The sequence below is a fragment of the Mytilus edulis genome, chromosome 9 (assembly GCF_963676685.1).
Source record: "Mytilus edulis chromosome 9, xbMytEdul2.2, whole genome shotgun sequence".
In the NCBI taxonomy this organism is placed as follows: domain Eukaryota; kingdom Metazoa; phylum Mollusca; class Bivalvia; order Mytilida; family Mytilidae; genus Mytilus; species Mytilus edulis.
The window spans coordinates 36,050,724-36,072,236 of record NC_092352.1 but is presented as its reverse complement, the minus strand read 5'-3'; the positions used below and the strand labels follow the sequence as shown (position 1 = coordinate 36,072,236).

At 32.6% G+C, this 21,513-nt stretch overlaps 1 protein-coding gene across 1 annotated transcript; it reads left to right on the top strand.

Annotated features, from left to right (window-relative positions):
* Positions 1–6,715: 6,715 nt before the first annotated feature.
* On the top strand, positions 6,716–17,506 carry LOC139489672 (transcription factor MafK-like). Its single transcript, XM_071276329.1, has 2 exons — positions 6,716–7,161; positions 11,487–17,506. The coding sequence occupies exons 1-2, from the start codon at positions 7,150–7,152 to the stop codon at positions 11,955–11,957; spliced, it is 483 nt and encodes a 160-aa protein (XP_071132430.1). The 5' UTR covers positions 6,716–7,149; the 3' UTR covers positions 11,958–17,506.
* Positions 17,507–21,513: the final 4,007 nt, after the last annotated feature.

Sequence of the window (21,513 nt, the reverse complement as noted above, 5' to 3'; positions counted from 1 at the left end):
TTGTTGAGTGTTGGATGGATGGGTAGAGTTTTTTAGTTTTGAATGGTTAGATAGAGTTGTTGAGTGTTTGATGGTTGGGTAGAGTCTTAGAGTGTTAAATGGTTGGATCGGGTTGGGTAGAGTCTTTAAGTGTTGAATGGTTGGAATGAGTTGTTGAGTGTTGGATAGTTGGGTAGAATCTTAGAGTGTAAAATTGTTGTATCGAGTTGTTGAGTGTTGAATGGTTGGATAGAGTTGTTGAGTGTTGGATGGTTCGGTAGAATTTTAGAGTGTTAAACGTCTGGATAGAGTTGGAGGATAGATAATTGGGAAGAGTTGTTGAGTGTTGAATGGTTGAGTAGAGTCTTAGAGCGTGAATAGTTGGGCAGTGTTGTTGAGTGTTGAGTGGTTGAATAGAGTTGTTGAGTGTTGAATTTTTTGGTAGAGGCTTAGAATGTTGAATGGTTGGGAAGAGTTGTTGAGTGTTGGATGGTTGGGTACGGTGTTATAGCGTTAAATGGTTGGATCGAGTTGTTGAGTGTTGAATAGTCGGGTAGAGTTGTTGAGTGTTGAATTGTTGGGTAAAGTCTTAGAGTGTTGAATGGTTGGTTAAAGTTGTTTAGTGTTGGATGGTTGGGTAGAGTCTTAGAGTGATAAATGATTGAATCGAGCTGTTGAGAGTTGAATGGTTGAATAGAGTTGTTAAGTGTTAAATTGTTGGGTAGAGTCTTAGAGTGTTGAATGGTTGGTTATAGGTGTTGAATGGTTGGATAGAGTTGTTGAGTGTTGATTGGTTGGATAGATTTGTTGAGTGTTTGGTGGTTGAATAGAGTTGTTGAGTGTTGAATTGTTGGGTAGAGTCTTTGAGTATTGAATGGTTGGTTAGAGTTGTTTAGAGTTTGATGGTTGGGTAGAGTCTTAGAGTGATAAATGGTTGGATCGAGTTGTTGAGAGTTGAATGGTTGGATAGAGTTGTTAAGTGTTGAATTGTTTGGTAGGGTCTTAGGGTGTTGAATAATTTGGTAGTGTTGTTGAGTGTTGGATGGATGGGTAGAGTTGTTGAGTTTTAAATGGTTAGATAGAGTTGTTGAGTGTTTGATGGTTGGGTAGAGTCTTAGAGTGTCGAATGGTTGGATCGGGTTGGGTAGAGTCTTTAAGTGTTGAATGGTTGGAATGAGTTGTTGAGTGTTGGATAGTTGGGTAGAATCTTAGAGTGTAAAATTGTTGAATCGTGTTGTTGAGTTTTTGGATGGTTGGGTATAGAGTGAGAGTGTTAAATGGTTGGATCGAGTTGTTGAGTGTTGAATGGTTGGATAGAGTTGTTGAGTGTTGGATGGTTCGGTAGAATTTTAGAGTGTTAAACGTCTGGATAGATTTGGAGGATAGATAATTGGGAAGAGTTGTTCAGTGTTGAATGGTTGAGTAGAGTCTTAGAGTGTGAATAGTTGGGCAGTGTTGATGAGTGTTGAGTGGTTGAATAGAGTTGTTGAGTGTTGAATTTTTTGGTAGAGGCTTAGAATGTTGAATGGTTGGGAAGAGTTGTTGAGTGTTGGATGGTTGGGTACGGTGTTATAGCGTTAAATGGTTGGATCGAGTTGTTGAGTGTTGAATGGTTGGATAAAGTTGTTAAGTGTTGAATTGTTGGGTAGAGTCTTAAAGTGTTGAATGGTTGGATTGAGTTGTTGATTGTTGGATAGTTGGGTAGAATCTTAGAGTGTTAAATGGTTGTATCGAGTTGTTGAGTTTTTGGATGGTTGGGTAGAGTGTGAGAGTGTTAAATGGTTGGATCGAGTTGTTGAGTGTTGAATGGTTGGATAGAGTTGCTATGTGTTGGATGGTTGGGTAGAAATGTTGAGTGTTGAATGGTTAGGTAGAGTTGTTGAGTGTTGGATGGTTCGGTGGAATCTTAGAGTGTTAAACGTCTGGATAGAGTTGGAGGATAGATAATTGGGAAGAGTTGTTGAGTGTTGAATGGTTGAGTAGAGTCTTAGAGTGTGTATAGTTAGGCAGTGTTGTTGAGTGTTGGATGGTTGGGTAGAGTTGTTGAGTTTTGAATGGTTGAATTGAGTTGTTGAGTGTTGGATGGTGGGATACAGTCTTAGAGTGTTAAATGGTTGGATCGAGTTCTTAAGTGTTGGATGGTTTGATTGAGTTGTTAAGTGTTGAATTTTTTGGGTAGAGCTGTTGAGTTAAAATGATTTGGATAGAGTTGGAGGATAGATAATTGGGAAGAGTTGTTGAGTGTTGAATGGTTGAGTAGAGTCTTAGAGTGTGTATAGTTAGGCAGTGTTGTTGAGTGTTGGATGGTTGGGTAGAGTTGTTGAGTTTTGAATGGTTGAATTGAGTTGTTGAGTGTTGGATGGTGGGATACAGTCTTAGAGTGTTAAATGGTTGGATCGAGTTCTTAAGTGTTGGATGGTTTGATTGAGTTGTTAAGTGTTGAATTTTTTGGGTAGAGCTGTTGAGTTAAAATGATTTGGTAGAGTTGTTGAGTGTTGGATGGTTGGGTAGAGTCTTTGAGTGTTAAATGGTTGGATCGAGTTTTTGAGTGTTGAATGGTTGGATAGAATTGTTGAGTTTTGAATGGTTGGGTAGAGTTGTGGAGTGTTGAATGATTGGGAAGAGTTGTTGAGTGATGAATGGTTAGGTAGAATTGTTAAATTTGGAATGGTTGGTTAGAATTGTTGAGTGTTGAATAGTCGGGTAGAGTTGTTGAGTGTTGAATTGTTGGATAGAGTCTTAGAGTGTTGAATGGTTGGTTAGAGTTGTTAAGTGTTGGATGATTGGGTAGAGTCTTAGAGTAATAAATGGTTGAATCGAGTTGTTGAGAGTTGAATGGTTTGATAGAGTTTTGATTTGGTAGAGCTAATATTATCACTAAGATGGGAAGAAAAACATACATATGCTTTCCTGTCGGTGTTGAATTGAAAGGAGTTGTTTACTGTCCGATTTATGGTTGGTAGAGCTGATGTTTAATATCTCTGAATTCGAATAGGGGAGATGTAGATTATGTCCTGTCCTGTCGATTTTTACATGACATGAATGGTCTCCTGCCTGATTTTGGTTTTGTAGAGTTGGAAAGAGACACAGATTCTGTCCTGTCTTGTTGCATTGCAAAGAATTATGGCCTGTCTGATTTTGGTTTAGTAGAGTTATGTTACATCTGAGTAAGAAAGATATACAGATTCTGCACTGTTGGTGTTAAATGAACAGGAACGTTCTCCTGGTTGCTTTAGGTTTGGTAAAGTTAATTTTAAATCTGAGTGAGAACAATATACAGATTCTGTTCTGTTGGTGTTGAATGAATAGGAACGGTCTCCTGATTGTTTTCGGTTTGGTAGAGTTAATGAGTTGAAAACATATTCTTTCCTGTTGGTGTTGGTGTTAGCAGGAATGGTGTCCTGTATGCATGATATTGGCTTGATAGGGTTTATATTAACTCTGAATTGAGATGAGATGTAGATTTTGTCCTGTCTTGTCGGTGTTGAATTCACAGGACTTCTGTCCTGTCTGATTTTAATTTGGTAGAGTTGCTGTTATCTCTGAGTTAAGAAGTACATGTTCTGTCCTGTTGTATTTGAATTGACAGAAAATGTGTCCTGGTTGATTATGGTTTGGTAGGTTTTCATTCTTAAAAAAAACAACAGGGGAAAGACATTAGTCCGTCCAACTCAACACAGATGTGGTAGAATCTCAACTACAATATGTTCCGAGAACGAACATGTTCTACTAAACCAAAGACAAACAGTCAACTCAATACGAACAGGATTTTTATCTCACCATCCCCAAATCAAAGGTTTCATAATTTCTACTACCACACAAACACAAGCTGGGTACTATAATCCTTGCAAACCAATACAGACAGGATATAATCTATACTGTTCTAAACTCAGAGATGAAAAAAAATCAAAATCAGACCGACCTCACTGCCTGTCAATTCAACACAAACAGGACAGAATATGTGTCACTTCTCAACTCAGAGATAACAATAACTCTACCAAAAACAACCAGTAGACCGTTCCTGTCGATTCAACTCAAACAGAATAGGACAGAATCTACATCTCTTGAGGAGAGCACACGAACATATGGCACAGTTTCACTACTATTTTGGAGATTCCATCCCTTTTAATCTAGATTGAAATGTACTAAAACTCCATTCATAATAACGATAAAACAGATAATGGTATGTAGTGGGCTTCCTTCATTCCTTTATGCTTTAACATTCTACATTTTTTTCTCTCTTTTCTTTATTTATTTTCAACCTTATTCCCTTTTTTTAATATCCAACTCATTTCTTTTATTCTTTATCCCTATTCTTTATATTTGTGGCTTTTTATCCTTCATATACTCATTAGTATCTATTCTGTAAACTCTATTCAGACCCTTACAGATTTCAAAACACAAGTATACAAGCAAAGCAATCATTTAATAAACAAACCGTTTTAAAGATTGTCGCAGTTTCAGAATGCAACATACCATATATACAGTTATTGTCTATAAACATGAAAAAATATGTACTTTTATAAAATTCTGATATCATTTTTTTTTTTTCATTTCATGGTCGAGTTGAAAAGGTTACGTCATATACAGCTGGCACATTTTTTTTTACCTCATGCATTGAAGGTCTCTGCGTATATAAACCAATAGCAATGATTGAACTACAATATTGTAAAATTATTACCTTTATCATTAGTTTAGTATAAGCAAAAAAAGAAACACTCGAGAAAAATTGACGTAGATGTAAAGTAGTGTAAATAATCGTGACGTACAAAACAGGTGTAAATTTTTAATTTTTATTTTATAATTACATTGTGTGATCCTACTTTCATTAAAAAAATCTTACATTTGTAAAATGATAATAATAATAAAAGTGTTGAGCGCTTTACGATATCTATATCCATGCAGAATACATGTCAGCATTATTTTTTTAAATCCGAGTCGTCACTACACAATCTGAGAATTCTGAAATGTGCACTCTGTAAGAATATATAAAAAAGCCTTCCGGACTTATAAAATTGGAAACATTATTATTTGGCTATAGAACGTAATTAGAGATACCATTCACCCTCTGTCGCATACTCTATAAAGAAACACTACAATCGATCTGTTCTACAGGTCCGGCATGCAGGATTGGGTTGCTGTCTCATTTTCATCTATTCTAGTTCATGTCTGTGTTCTTTTTCTATATCGGACAAAAGCTGGCATCCAAAAAAGTTAAAAATAATTGAAATTTAGTTCTAATCCTAATCCTTTTGTATGGTACTCAGATATTGAAGAACAAACCCAGTAATAGGTCATATTCGAGCCGAAAAAGAAAACGGAATTGTTGAAAAGTTTCGTCGGACAATTGAAACATGTATATAGCCAATGTCATTTTCCACAGAAACACTGAGATATTGCGTAACGGTCAACTAACTTTTGTTATAACTGTACAGATAATTTTAAACTATTATACATAATAAGTTTTACGAGGTGTTTTCTTTGACGTCCGCTTTGTGTGCAAAATGTTTTCCTAGACGTCCGCTTTGTGTGCAAAATGTTTTCCAAGACGTCCGCATTTTATTATCATTTACAACTGAATCAAGTTTTAATTTTAATAACAGAATACGCGTATTCCTACAGATTGTAAGATTTAAAACTGAGGGGTCGGCGTCAGTACATTTCACGAATTCGATTATACCATTTGCTTCTAAGAGAAAACTGTTCCCCGCTTCCTACATGTAATATCATTATTCGAATGCTAATATTTAAATTGATTTGATATGTATGTATCAAAAAAAAAATTCTACTATTAATCGTGAGAATATCTGAGATTACTATAACACTAGTTATAGTAAACTCGGGAAATAACTAAGATAAATAAAGTGCTGAAATAAATCAATAACTGGCATCATAATGAGAATGGTATCCAATGTAGGAGGCCGGGGTACAGGAGCTGATATATGTAAACATTTGTAAATTTAAATTGATGTCGGGCAGTGCTATTGTTTATACAGTAACTATGTTATTTTGACGCTAGTGCACTAACATTTAAATTTCTAAATCAAAATCACAAAAAAGTGTAAATATCTCTACTCCCAGAACTAAAAACATTCAATAATTCCCGTGAATTAAAATGAAATGTCGACGTTAAAATATTGGTCTGAAAATGTTGATCTAGATCTAAAAAAGACTAGGTGGATCCAGAGACATACATAATACAATATTGTATTATGTCTCTGTTGGATCTAAATACCCATGAAGCCTCTGTGAACGAATTTTTGAATTTAAATAAATTAATACTTGGCCAGAGACATATATAACAACAATACAGGGCTGGGTCCCAACGGTCCGGGATTAAAAGGGGGTTCCAACTATATGTCCCCTTACAAATGCATTGATCGTCAAAAAAGGGGGTTCCACTCTTCCAACACACCCTCCTTAATTTTCCCCTGGATCCCGCAACTGATATTATGTCTCTGACTTAACTTTCACTTGCATTGAACACTTAGATTCTGAACTGTACTTAACTGAGCCAGAGACACATATTCATATACACACTGTTGTATAACTGAATGTCTCAGCTTTAGATAAATTTCATTTATTACATAATCATTTGTTATTCAATTCCTCTTCACAAAACGTTTATCCTTTGTTCTTCCTTGACTAGTCAAATGTTGTTTTAAATTTTCTTTTATCTAGGACAAAAGAAAAGATCAATAAATCAATAATATATCATATATCATTCAAATAATACATTTAAATAACAACCAATCGTTTCTATAAGTCCATTTTTATATTTAGAAATCCCTAAGTGTACGCAACAAGTCCCAAAACAAAACAATCTGCTGCTGGAGAAACGGTTCTCCATAGCACTGTTTACATAGTCACTATGGGATTGTGTTATTGTTGTGGTTTTTACTGCTGAATCATCAGAAACGTAGAAGGTTGATTGAGTTCGTGCTGAGTCATCAGTTTGAACATTTCACATAGCCAATCAGAATTCTTCCCGAGAGGCGCAAAAATACGCACACTCCGAGAATTGCCGAGTCGCAAAATAATACGTAGAAACCAAAATAAACGCATTTTACAGAATTTGGAGATTTTATAGTTGGATTTAGGTGACCCAGTTATTCTTAAAGGGACAGTTTAATATTATTTAACCTGTTTATTGTTGACAGATAAAGAAGAATGAGTAAAAAGGTAAGATTGTTTTATAATTTCAACCACGATGTGTACTATGGCGTGGCCTTGTTTATGTTTTGTTTACATCTGGAATACACGTTTCTTGCTTTCTGTGAATCAATTTTACATGTAAAAGGGTACATTTTGATGTAAAAATGTTATTGAATCAGTTTTTGAATACATATATTTCGTGATATAGTTAAATTTGACAGTATTTAGAACTGCTGAGTTGTTTGTTGTTGAAGACCACGTGATATGTTCGTCCCCATTGATTATTGCGCAGATCGTCTTTGTGTATTGAGCTTATGCAATTGTAAATTTAATGACATAACCTATGTCCATAGATGTTTGTTATTATACAGATTGAATCCATAACTTTTAACGAAAGTATATTAATAAATTATGCCATTCCACCAATTTACATGCCAAATAAGATTATTAGAAAAAAGTAAACATTGTTAGGGCAATACCTGGAATTTGACCTAAATGTCACAAGTGTATAATAAAATGATGAGCTTTCACTTTTATGTCTTATTTGGATATTCATCAGATTTTTAGAATTATAAAATCATTAGTATTCTTTAACAAAAAAGACACATAAGTTTAAAGTTTTAAGTCAAACCTATGATTTATCATCATTTGTACAAAATTGCAAAAAGATGTACCGTTACATTTGTAATATCCTGGAGTAGTAGCCTTGTTGATTGGGTTACATGTTTGTTTAGAATCAGTTAGTTATAAAAAGGATGAACCACTAGAAGACAATTAATATTAAAATATTTGACTTTTACAAATGTTATGACTACTGTACTTTGTCATGCCTGTACAATGTATTATAAAGAAAAAGTGTTAAATATATGAGAAAAAAAATTGTGAAATTTGAACTGAAAGTTAATGTACATTTATATGGGTAAAAATACTTAACATTTTTCGTTCATAATTGAAATTGAAAAAGGTAAAAGAAAAAATATCTTTATATTGATTCGTAATATAAATGTTTCAGCTGAATCAGTAAAAAAAATTTCATTAGTCATCTAAAAGATGAGTGAGTAATACCTATATATTGATTTTATTTAATCGTCTTTTTCTCAGTGCACTATACAGATAACAAAAACAGGATCTAGCAATTTTAAGTGATTATGACACTGACTTTACATTTTGTAGTATACTGTGAAAAACATGTACAAATGTACTTCATCAATTGTAATAGTACATAATCATGTGCTTATTAAAATTTATTTATCAGAAAAGATTACTTAAGATATATAAAAGATAACCCTTTTAATCAGTATTGTGTACTACCTGAAATGAAAAATTTAGGAGAGATATGTAGGATTTCTTGTTCATTCATTACCATGTGATCAGGTTATTTATAGACACTGATGTTGTTTTGGCATGTGATCACATAGGTAGATTATTTGCATCATGTTCTGGCAATGGAAAATTGACTGCTGTTCAAGAATAAAAAACAAGGACATTCATCTCCCATTGTTTATGTCTTGTCAGTTCTAATGTAAAACTTTGGTCGAAGCTTTTCATATATTTTATATGATTTGCTTAATTAAGACTCCTTTACCATGATTCGTCTCTAGTCCTTCCAGTAGTGAGTTTTATGCGGGTTATTTTTGTTAACAATGTACAATGTAGCTTGAATTCTTGTTGAAAACATTCAAAACACATAAATTGTAAACCTTATTTTCTTTCTGCAATACTAGTGTCTGAAAAAACAAATATACATTTTGTGTATATGTTTACGTAGTTAAAGATTCATAAGAATTGCAAACCTTTTTGTTTGGGTTTAATGATGTTTATAGTGTACCGATTCACTTTGACTTTTAATATCTTTTTATGTGAATTGGCCTAGTTTACACATTTATAAACTCTGGAATAAAAATGCTTAAATCATACTTCAAGAAGATGAGAAAATTTGAGAATAACGTACAAATGTAAGTTTGTAGTACATGCACATGTACCATTATATAGTTATAATCTGATATTAGACACTGCTTTATCTTTGTCTCTGGTATGACTTTGCAATTGATATAACGATTTCATGTAATGGAATCACATTAGCACGAAGTTTTGGGTGTTTTGTGTGAAATTAATTGTAAGTTTCTGAACTGATTAATTAAAATTCATGTGTGAACAAACAATCAAGTAACAAGGAATGCCTTTAAAGAATCTTTTCTTATTCATTCCATAAAAGGATCATACAGGTTCTTGGAATACAATGTATGTCGTGTTGCAGGTCTACTGGCATTTATGATTAGTATACAAACTAAAAACCTGCTTGTTTACAATTTCGTTATTTAAGTGCCTGAAGTTCATGGTCTTTAAGTTATACCTACTCTGAGAAAAATTGTATTACAATGTACCTCATCTTATTTACACCACCGAAGGGGTATTAATTTGATATTAAAGGAATTGTATATCACACCTTATTTACACCTCTGAAAGTTAACAGAACTGTAACAAAGATACTTTGTGAACAAAACTACTGACATATACATGTACTATAGTGATAATTGACCATCTATACATTAATAAGGATCTACGTCACATTAACGTACATCACTTTGTTTTCCAACCAAATATAGGCTCGGACTACAAATATAGGCTTGGACTACAAATTAAATATAGGCTGGGACTACAATACATTTGTGTTTTGAATCTGAATTTTCCTTTTCTTTAAATACAGTTGATTTTTATTTGCCTACAGTAGTTTGTTACTGTTCAGGTGCAATTGCTTGTTTTCTCTTTTGCTTTGTGACAAAGGGGTCTTTAGAGATATTAGCTTTATATTGACTTAGTCAGTTGTCTCATTGTTGTTTGAAGGCCATGATATGGGTGACCTCAAACTCAGTAGACCTTTAGAATCACTGATAATGTGATGTTACCAAAGAAATTTCCTAATTACCTGTTAACAGTACAAATGTACTAGTATAAGACATTAAAGTAAATGAAATATGATTTCAAATGCATGTTTGAGTTTTTCTTGGTTCATTCAGTTTGATGTGATGTCACAGTGTCACTCTGTTATTAAGTTCTTTATTACAGAAAACATAAGGATAAGTTGTCCGTCAATGCTCACTGTAATGGGCAACATCAGTGTTTAAATCTCTTTTACCTTTTTGAGAAGTTAATTACTTCAAAATTTAAACTCAAGCACAAAGAAAAGAAATAAGAACCAACTTGTTCTTTAAAGAACTCTGTACTTTGAGGTATGAGTTCATTTAAGGGTCAGGGTTACTATGAGGTTTGAGTTCATTTAAGGGTCAGGGTTACTATGAGGTTTGAGTTCATTTAAGGGTCAGGGTTACTATGAGGTTTGAGTTCATTTAAGGGTCAGGGTTACTATGAGGTTTGAGTTCATTTAAGGGTCAGGGTTTCTTTGAGGTTTGAGTTCATTTAAGGGTCAGGGTTACTATGAGGTTTGAGTTCATTTAAGGATCAGGGTTACTTTGAGGTTTGAGTTCATTTAAGGGTCAGGGTTACTATGAGGTTTGAGTTCATTTAAGGGTCAGGGTTACTATGAGGTTTGACTTCATTTAAGGGTCAGGGTTACTTTGAGGTTTGACTTCATTTAAGGGTCAGGGTTATGTTAGGGTTTGGGCCTTGATGGCTGAGTGGTAAAAGAAGTTCTTCTATTGTGATCACTTGAAATTCCCTATCAACAATGAGTTGAATCGCTGCTCCTTCAATCTTAATTAACCAATTACCAGGATTGTAAGTTTTCCTGTAGAAGGTTGTGATTCTCACTTGATCAGGACACACTGGCTTCCTCAACCAATAAGATTTGGCTCCCTTGATATAACCAAGTGTGTGGAAATGGTATTAATGCCAACAATCAATCAATCAATACAGTTACATTGTACATTGCAGTGGTTAGTAATTGTTTGAGTAGAAGTTATGATTATAATTAAGGATAAAGATTGGTTTAGGATTAGTGTAATGAAGCTAGCTACATGTATATCATTGCCTTCTCCTGTTTCTGCTCTTTGGTTGGGTTGTTGTCCTTTTGACACATTCACCATTTAAATTCTCAATTCTATATGGGTTGTGTTCACCTACATTTTGTACAATCAGTGGCGGATCCAGAACTTTTCCTAAGGGGGGGCCTGCTCCAGTCATGCTTCAATGATTCCCTATATAATCAACCAAATTTTTCCCACAAAAAGGGGGGGGGGGCAGGGCCCCCCCCCTGGATCCGCCTATGACAATGTTAGTAAACAGAGGTCTAAATGATATTTTACATCATTGGCACACTTCAAATACATGTAAAAGGGCTTAGATAAAAGTGAATATTTATATGTTCAATCTAAAAGGTTGTCTTTTTTTTCCAGATCTTTTTGTCGCAGTGCAAATCAGATGCAGCTGCAGCTTTGCTTGCATGTAGCCCACCTTCTCGTCCTAGTAGAAGCAGTACACCTACTGCACCCATCTCAGATAATGAGCTGGTAGCCATGACGGTCAAAGAGCTGAATAAGTTACTTAAAGGCTTGAACAAAGATGAGATAATCAAGTTGAAGCAGAGACGAAGAACGTTAAAAAACCGTGGGTATGCTGCAAATTGTAGAGAAAAGAGGATGACACAGAAGGAAATTCTTGAAGGAGAAAAAGATGGTTTGAGAGCCGAGGTTGAACGTTTACAGCGCGAAAATGATGTGGTTAAACTGGAGTTAAATTCACTCAAAAACAAATATGATGCTTTACAGAGATTTGCAGAGGTGAACAGGATCCGTGTTTTATCACCACCCATTATGTATTCTACTGGTTTCCCACATATTGTCAAAGCGGAACCGAGTCTTGGGTAACCCAAGTTAAACATTCCTTATCATTCACCTGTATATAACATTTCTGTTTCATTAATTTATTACAAGTGTTGATATCGACACTAACTTGACAATTTCCAGATTGAAGATTGCTGGTTGCTCATTTCGCCTTACAAGGTTTAAAATGTGTTCAGATTTTTTGTAATTTTGTATTGTATGTAAATTGTAAGGGTCATTGACTAACGGAGTTATGTAATGATGTTACATAAACTTGGACAAAGTCTTACAAGAAACTGATCATTCAACTTTTGCATGATAGTTGACTTTCGACAAATATTTTATACCTCTGAAAGTTAACATGACATTATCAGGTGATTACACAATGTGTGTCACATGAAGCCCTAGATACATTTGTACTCCCACTTGCTTAGAGTAAACAAATATTTATTATTAGTTTTGATTATGCAGCAGCGCTGGAGATAACAAGTGCATTAAGAAATAAAGTTCATTGACAAGGAAATGGAAAACAAACAAAACATACGTCATTGGCATATTAAAACACAAATCATGCACTGGTACTTAAAAAAATATTCAAGATTTTTTCAATTTCATTATTACAAGATTTTCTGTAAGTACATTAAGGTTAATGATCAGTTTCTGTATTTTGACTGATTTTTATGGTGCTGTAGTATTAGTGGCAAGTAATGTTTGCACAATTTTGCACATGTCTGGTCATATGGACGATGTTTTATTTATTTATGATGATGTTTCAAAGGTTGTGACTTGTTATAGGTGCAACTAGGTTACTTATGAAGGAAGAAGATAGGGATATTTTTAGAACAGATGCACACATTTGAGATAGAAATTTTAAGTATGACTAACTGTTCAAAAGAAAATTATTTTATCCTTTGAGCATATTTTTAAAATGACTTCTTTAGATCAGTAGGAAGTTTCGCAATATTTTTATGACTGAAATTGGATAACATTCATAATGATGTGTGCGGAAGTTCTAATTAGTTTTATCCATATGATGACTTCCATTCCTTGGTTGCAATTGCCTTGCAATAGTGTGTTTTTTTTTTTATACCTGGGCATTTTATTTCATTCCTTACAGTTCAAATTCTTTTAAAGAAGCCTTATGGGAAAATATCTTTGTATGTACATGTAAAAATCTGTTTTACCTGAAAACTTCTTACAAATTTATAATTGTTAAAAACAAAATTGCCAAACCTACATTTCTTACAAATTTTTGTGGTTACTGAAAAAGTTTTAAAAGGCAGTAGGTTTTGGACGACAAGAAAGAGTTATAAGAAATTGAGGGAAAGTTGACATTCCAATGACCCAACAATTATGTGATTGAGTTTATGTGTTGATGTATTGAATTATCAGTGATTGCTCTGGGGTACCATGTCAAATTATCCTTGTTTTGTTATTTGATTTTTAAATTTAATTAATTTCAATTAAAGAAATATTTTTGAAATTGTATAAGGTACCCAGAACAGTCTGATAGAATATATGACAAAGTTATCAGATGTGGTTTATGAAAGATCAGAATCTATCTCCCTGATATTCATGGGAGTGCATAAGATATTGACCATGTGATGTGTATATGAACTTGATAAACTTTTATAAGGTGTGCTGCCTCAAAACTCATTGAAGAAAGATCATTTTGTGAGAGTATAGAGTACAAATATATTTTTGTAATCGAAACTTTTAGTCCGCTTACAGTGCATGTATATAATGATCAATTTTTTAAGTGCAGTCATTTAAAAAACAATTTCATGCCAAGACATTGTTACACCGTGTTTAAATTTAGGACAATTGTAAACGTTTATTTAGAAAATCCTGACCAACAAGGAAGAAGAAAACGAAAATGGACTTCCTGATTTTGTTATTTTTGTAACATAGTCATTGTAGTAAACAAACAAATATTACGTCAATACCACCACTCTGAGCTTTATTTTTTGTACAATTTAAATCACAATGCCGTCCAAAAAGTAGTTGTATATATATTTAGACATTGTATTACTGTGTGAAATTCTGTATTGTTTGTCAGATTGTGCAAGTTCTAACTAAAGACAGGTGCTTTTAACCACCTTTCAGATCTTCCCAATTCACTTCAAAATTTCAATAAGATGGGATCGTACATACAAATAATGAAGTTTGAAAACTTAATTGATATTGTTTTTATGTTAAAAAAATAAGTTCTAAGTCAATTAAGAAAGGTATATTTAAATAATAAATTTTGTTTGAACTTTCAGCCTTCAAACGTTTACATTTTTAATTAGTTGAATTTATCACATTTGAAGGAGTACAAAAAACAGAGTTTAAATAAGTAAATGATCTCATTTTATGACGTGTTTTGGGTGGATCATAGTTTGTGGTTATTATACTACTTCACACTAGGATACCACTATTGATGACATTTTTACCTTTAAATTGCTTTAACATGCTTTATCAAGTATTGTTAAAATATACCCAACCTATATACTTAAGAAAAATCACTGAAGCCTGTTATAACACAAGAATTTCCTGTTGACAAATTTTTTGTCCGCTCAGCAAAAATTTTATTGCTTATAGTGCAATGAAAGAATTGTGTGGATTCAGCACTTTGTGATTTATTTCTAATTTTAATGTTAAAATACATATTCTTTTCAGACCAGAAACATAAATATAATCTGACTAGTTAAAATGTTCTGTTGAAATTGATTAAAAGTTTACAAGGTTGAATTCGGAGTAATTGTAGTATGATAGATCAGTATTGCCACATCTCACTATTGTCTAGGTAACATTCTGTACAACCTGTTACCAGAACGTGGATTGTCGTGGCGGGACATATTTAGTTAATGAAAAAAGTATAATGTAACACATTGTTAAGGTTTAACAGAGTGAAAGTACATGTATATGCAATTATTTCAAAAAGCTTATAAATCTAGTAAAGACACTTGAGAAACAAAAATTAATAAAATAGTAAAAATAGTAAAACCAAATTTTGGATCATACAAATTTCAGAATGGATATGGGTCCTTTGAGACATACAAATTTCAGAATAGATCAGGTCATCTTTGGGTTACACTAATTTCAAAATTGATTTTAGGTATGAAAGTGAAAAGTGTGTATGCACTTTATTTGAGTGAATGAAAAATGGTGAAAATATGTGGTCAAGAGAAAAACTATTGTTTCTCATAAGTTTCTCAAACCTTTATATTGGTATGTTTAACTTGTTTATTGAAGGTAAATTATTAAAGCAATATGAAATAGATTACAGGTAAATAAATCAATAGTGACCTGTTTACCTAGACAGGTATATAAAACCCTACCTTTTGATTACCAACACATTTCCTGGTGTTGTGAAATATGTTATATATTTTTGCAGACTAAACAAGTTTTATAAGCCACACATCAAAGATTCTTTAATACAAATTTTCAGATTGAAAAATCTCGTTTCATGTTGATGGAGTTCATGATGAATGTATAATTTTTCAAACAATCAAGGGTTTAAATTGGCAATTTTTTTCTTACTACTTTCTTCATGTAGATTTAAAACTAGTTATCATGTTTCAAGTCCTTCAGTTTTGATACATAAAGTATATGTATATTTTCTAAAGATTTAAATTCGGTCTCAAATATGGGTTCATTATGGAAATAGGTCCTCCTGCGGTTAAATTTAAAATTAACCTAATGATAGTACGATAAATAAAGTTTATTTCAAAAGTTGTTCCCAAAATGTACTTGATAAGTAGTAAATTTCTTGAGGTCGCCATTTTAAAACATTTTTAATTTAGTATAACACTTGACATCTGTGCAATCAATCAGCATATATGTACTTATTTAGTATATAATTAGGGAATATAAAATAAACATACTTCTTCAATGTTTAAATTCATGATCAGCATTTTAGGAAATTTAAGTAATTAAAAAAAAATGTGTAAAAAAGGCACATGTCAGTACAGTAAATAAGAAAGATTATTTTTAGGATTATAAATACTGCTTCTAAATTTTAATCAAAAGTCTCAGATTGAAAATATTAAGACCAGCAAGTACCTCAATACTAAGATATGTACTTACAACACGTATGATTTGTATAGATTTGAAATATGTATGTAAAAATGAGTAGAACTGGGACAACTAGAAAAGATTAAGGGTACCGCCCTGAATTTTACAAAATAAAAGTGCTAAAATGTTTCTCAAAGATGAAAATTCAAAGTCCATTTATAAATTTTGATTTGATTTTGAATGGCAATTTTTCAATGTGATGTGGTTGTAAATGCTACAGATCTTATTTTTAATGAATGTACTATGCAGTGATGTAGCTATCAAATTAATGTGTTAATTGGCCACAAAATTTAAGTACACCAGATGGTAGCTTTTACAAAAAATGAGTTAATATGTACTAAGTTAAAGTTAGACCATGATGCATCACTGCTTAGATGTTTGAACTTGTGGTCATGTGACAGATTGTGGTCATGTGAAAGATTGTGTTCAGTTGAGATAGTTCTTTTTGCATTTAATTTGCAGAGGGGATTGAGGTTTATATGGACGGGATGCAATATTGTTGTTTATTATTTATATTTATGAATGTATTGTAAGTGTTATATGAGTTCATGGGGCAGCTAATGAATCTTTTGTTTTGTATATTAAATCTTTAATTCATTGTACTTTCCATTTTTTTTTATTTCAAAGAATAAACTGGTGTTGAAGACCTTATATGAAAATGTTAACAATGCTTATCTAAGGTATTAGAAGCAGGTAGTAACTTGAGTGCATTCTGGGTAATATTTCAAGGTAGCTTTTGGTCAACAATATCCTATTTAAAGGATTTTAATCGTGTAATGTTATTTTCATTTTATAAATTTTAAGCCTTGACATCTACTAATAAGTTCTGAAAGGCAAGTTAATAAAAGATTATCAGACATATTTAAAGTTCAACTGAGGAAAATTTTATGTTTGTTTTATTTTTGTTGGGAATTTACATACATATTAATTTGTTTATAGAGTTTAAAGAAACATGTCTTTCAAAACTTTGTTAAACAGAATGATAGAAATATTTTCATTTTACTTTAGAAACGGAAAAGATAACCTTGTGAGGGAATAAGATATAGGTGGTTTATTCTTTGAAATATATTGTACAAATGTTCAGTCATACTATATAACTTGATGTAAATTTATGCATTGAATCATTTGGATATTGTAGTGCTATCTCTTTGATCTTCTGAGTGCTGTGATTAAGTAACATTTCCATGTATGTTTTACTTATGTTTTTTTTTCTTGTACTTTGTTTTAATTACAAAATAATTTGAAAATTATTGATGAATGTATGTTTCATATAAAAATCCAATGCTATATGTAATGGAAAAAACAATCATGTAAATACATGTATGTAATACAGGTTGAATTAATTGACAAATTAATGTTTGTTTCTAAATTTTTGTGCAAAATTTGATTTAAAATAACCTATTTGACATACTGTTTTTTTATTTGCCAAAATTTGTTTGAAATTTCGATCACATTGTTTATATTTTACAAGGAAATTCAGTTATTGAATGAATATGTACGTCAAATTGCATTTAATAAAAACAAAATTTCTCAAAGACTGCTTTATGTTGTATACTGGCCTTAAGGTAAATGTTGCAGTAATTTATAGAGTACAAATATGTAGGTGTTATATACAAGGATCAGTACATTCTCTTTGACACCACTTCCATGTCTATTTTAGAAGAGGTTAGGATTACGGATAAAATTGTTCTGTTTTTGTCTTACCTTTGATGAAACTCAGAGTATGTAAATAAGGAGATTTGGTGTGATTGCCAATGAAACAACTTTCCACTAAAGTTCAAATGAAGTGGATGTAAGAAAATACAGGCCACTGTATGGCCTTCAACAATGAGATACACCCATACTGTATAGTAGGCAAAAACAGATTACCGGTAAAGGACCCAGATATGAATATATCTAGTTCAGATTATATAGATGACAGGGTAAATTATTTAAAGAAAGAATTTAGAAGGTATATTTTTCATGTTTTGTACACAAAAATGAAGGAGGAAAACCCAATTATCTGTATACAAATCTTGAAAATGAAATATATCCAGTGAATAGGCACCACACTGTATAAGATTCTGAAAGGTCTTTCTTAAACCTTCGTATCCCCAAACTCATAAACCATTGGTTACTGGTATGTGAATTCTCTAACATCAAACTTGACAAATGTGATATTTTTAAAAAATGACCGCACTGAAACTAAAAAAAAAGCCACAAGAGCTCAACATACTGCACTGACACTAAAGCAAAAGCCACAAGAGCTCAACACACTAAACTGAACTGAAACTAAAGTAAAAGCCACAAGAACTCAACATACTCCACTCAAATTTAAGCAAAAGCCCCAAGACCTCAACTTATTTCACTGAAACTAATACAAAAGCCATAAGAGCTTAAAATACTACACTGAAACTGAAGCAAAAGCTACTAGATCACAACATACTACACTAGAAACAAAAGCTGCCACAAGAGCTCAACATACTACACTGAAACTAAAGCTAAAGCCACAAAAGCTCAATTTACTAAACTGAAACTAAAGCAAAAGCCACAAGAGCTCGACATACTGCACTGAAACTAAAACAAAAGCCACAAGAGCTCAACATACTGCACTGAAACTATAGCTAAAGCCACAAAAGCTCAATTTACTAAACTGAAACTAAAGCAAATGCCACAAGAGCTCAACATATTGCACTGAAACTAAAACAAAAGCCACAAGAGCTCAATATACTGCACTGAAACTAAAACAAAAGCCACAAGAGCTCAACATACTGCACTGAAACTATAGCTAAAGCCACAAAAGCTCAATTTACTAAACTGAAACTAAAGCAAAAGCCACAAGAGCTCAACATACTGCACTGAAACTAAAACAAAAGCCACAAGAGCTCAATATACTGCACTGAAACTAAAACAAAAGCCACAAGAGCTCAACATACTACACTGAAACTAAAACAAAAGCCACAAGAGCTCAATATACTGCACTGACACTAAAGCAAAAGCCACAAGAGCTCAACACACTAAACTGAACCTAAACCAAAAGCCACAAGAGCTCAACACACTAAACTGAACCTAAACCAAAAGCCACAAGAGCTCAACACACTAAACTGAACCTAAACCAAAAGCCACAAGAGCTCAACATACTATACTCAAATATAGGCAAAAGCCACAAGAGCTCAACTTACTTCAATGAAACTGAAGTAAAAGCCACTAGAGCTCAACGTAATCCACTAAAACTAAAGCTTAAGCCACAAGAGCTCAACATTCTACACTGAAACTAATGAATTTCTAGATATTTGGCTATTGATCTTAATTTGCGATTACAATGGTATAGTTCAAGTTCAAGTTTTGTTCCAGTCTGATGATTTGGTGTAAAGTTATGGTCCTTGGACTTTTTGTTCCAGTTCAATGAATTTTAACCGGTAGTGGTGTATTGCCATGCAACACTCTCAGAGTGCTTGTTTCATTAGATGTATGTTTCATTTTAATACGTTATTTTGATTGGCTAACAGCAATCTCATGTCATTATAAAATTATGACCTTTTCATGATAAAACTATACACCAAGGTCAAATCAATATCTTTATGTATGACCAAAACAAATTAGGAAAACTGATTATTTGATTGAATTTTCAATGGACCATAACTCGGCACAAATCATCAGACCTGAACAAAATTCAAACTTGATCTGCCAGACAAACAAACATAGTGCAGACCTAAAGTCCCCTTTGACTTGGTCTGTAGGGGACTAATTTTTTATTTATGGTGTATAAAATGATATAAGGTTTAATGAGCCCACTGACTAAACCTCTTTAAATTGCTTTATTACTAGCTAGTTATATTACAATATATTATCATTTTTCCTATACAGTTCCATTTTTTCCCCTGGTTGGTTGATGTTGAAAACTGGCATATAGTGTGGTGAGGTTGGGCATGAGACATGCAAGGTAGTTGGGAAAAGTTGGACATGTTTTTATGTAACCAACTCTCCTCTTGCAATATGAACCAAGATGCTGACCTGAATAATTCAATCGTTATATTTCACTGTTCTTTCTATGATTGTTTCATAACATTGCAAGTAGGTGATGAATTATGGGGAGTGACTGAGTTATTTCGATAACCAAGATCCTTAAAACTTCACAGATAGGATAGATCAACTCCTATAGATTCCACCCAAATATTTGGAACACTGCAACAACTTGTCAACCTATAGAGGTTCTGCACCTTCCACTATGGAATTTTTCAAAGATTTTAACATTTTATATCTCCATATAAGTACATAAATGCTCATTATAAACAATTTTCCATTGTTAAAATTGTCTCCGCCTCTAGTGTGAGAGGATATGGGTTTAAAACACTGGTCAGGTCAAATTGAGGACTTTAAAATTGGTATTACCGGTAGCTGCTTTTTATTCAATGTATGAAAGAGAACATAAAAAAATTGCCAAATTTGAGCTTGTGAGTCAATATCATGTATCATGGTTAAGGGATATTTTTTCATGCAGTCTTTTACCTTGTTAACTAAAACATTAAAAGTCCAGCTCAGTATATGTATGTTCTTGTCCTGCATATTGTTTAATGCATTGAACATTAAACCATTTTCCATCTACTGTTTAAGTAAACTTCTGCCAAGACAGCCATTTGAGTCTTTGATCTATTTTGTAAAAAAAATCTGTTCATTAAAAAACGGGTAACTATTTGAAGAGGCAGATATTAATATTTTCTTTTAACAAAATCTGCCGCTGATTTTGCAGAAGAAATGTATTTCTAGTCTAATCTGTATATAAAACAAAACAAGATTTGCACAAACACCACAATTTATTTTATAAATAATAACACACAAGTTTGAACATAACACACATTGTATTACTGTGTTATACACAAATGTTTACACAAGCGGCGGGAATGATTATGAGGAATGGCTGACATATAATATTGCCAAAACAAATTAAAAATAGTTTTAATTCCATCACTTCCTGGTAAAAAAAACCCTTCTTTTTATGAAGAATATTTTGACCACGCTTCATCTTGTCTTATGTAGTCAAAGGGAGATAATTCATTATATTTTTAATCTCCTTTTGTTATGTAACCAACTCAATTGGAAACAAAACTACTGTAACATGTTTTAGTCTAGGTTAAAAACTTTTAAGTAGGTACAATTTTGATAAATTATGAAGGATAACAGTCAAAGGGGAAAGAATTAGTTGAACCATTTATAAAAGCAATACTGCAGGTTTTTTTAAAATAAAATTGTACACCTTTTTCAGTTATTGTTCACATTCAATTTTGAAATTAAAAGAATTTGATTAGTATAGCCCTACGTGTACATAATGAACTGGCAAGAAGATGGGTTCACATAATACATTCTAAACAACATAAAATGAAGGATTTAATTACCTAATAGTGTAATGGTAACTGACTAGAGTGGTTCGACTTGATGATTTTTTACACATGATTTTAATAAACAATTCATGATTACAAACACAATATTTTCATAAAAGGTAAGTTATAAATCGTAAAAATTCTATGGAAAAGCTAAGTTTTAGGTAAAAACAAAATATTTGAGT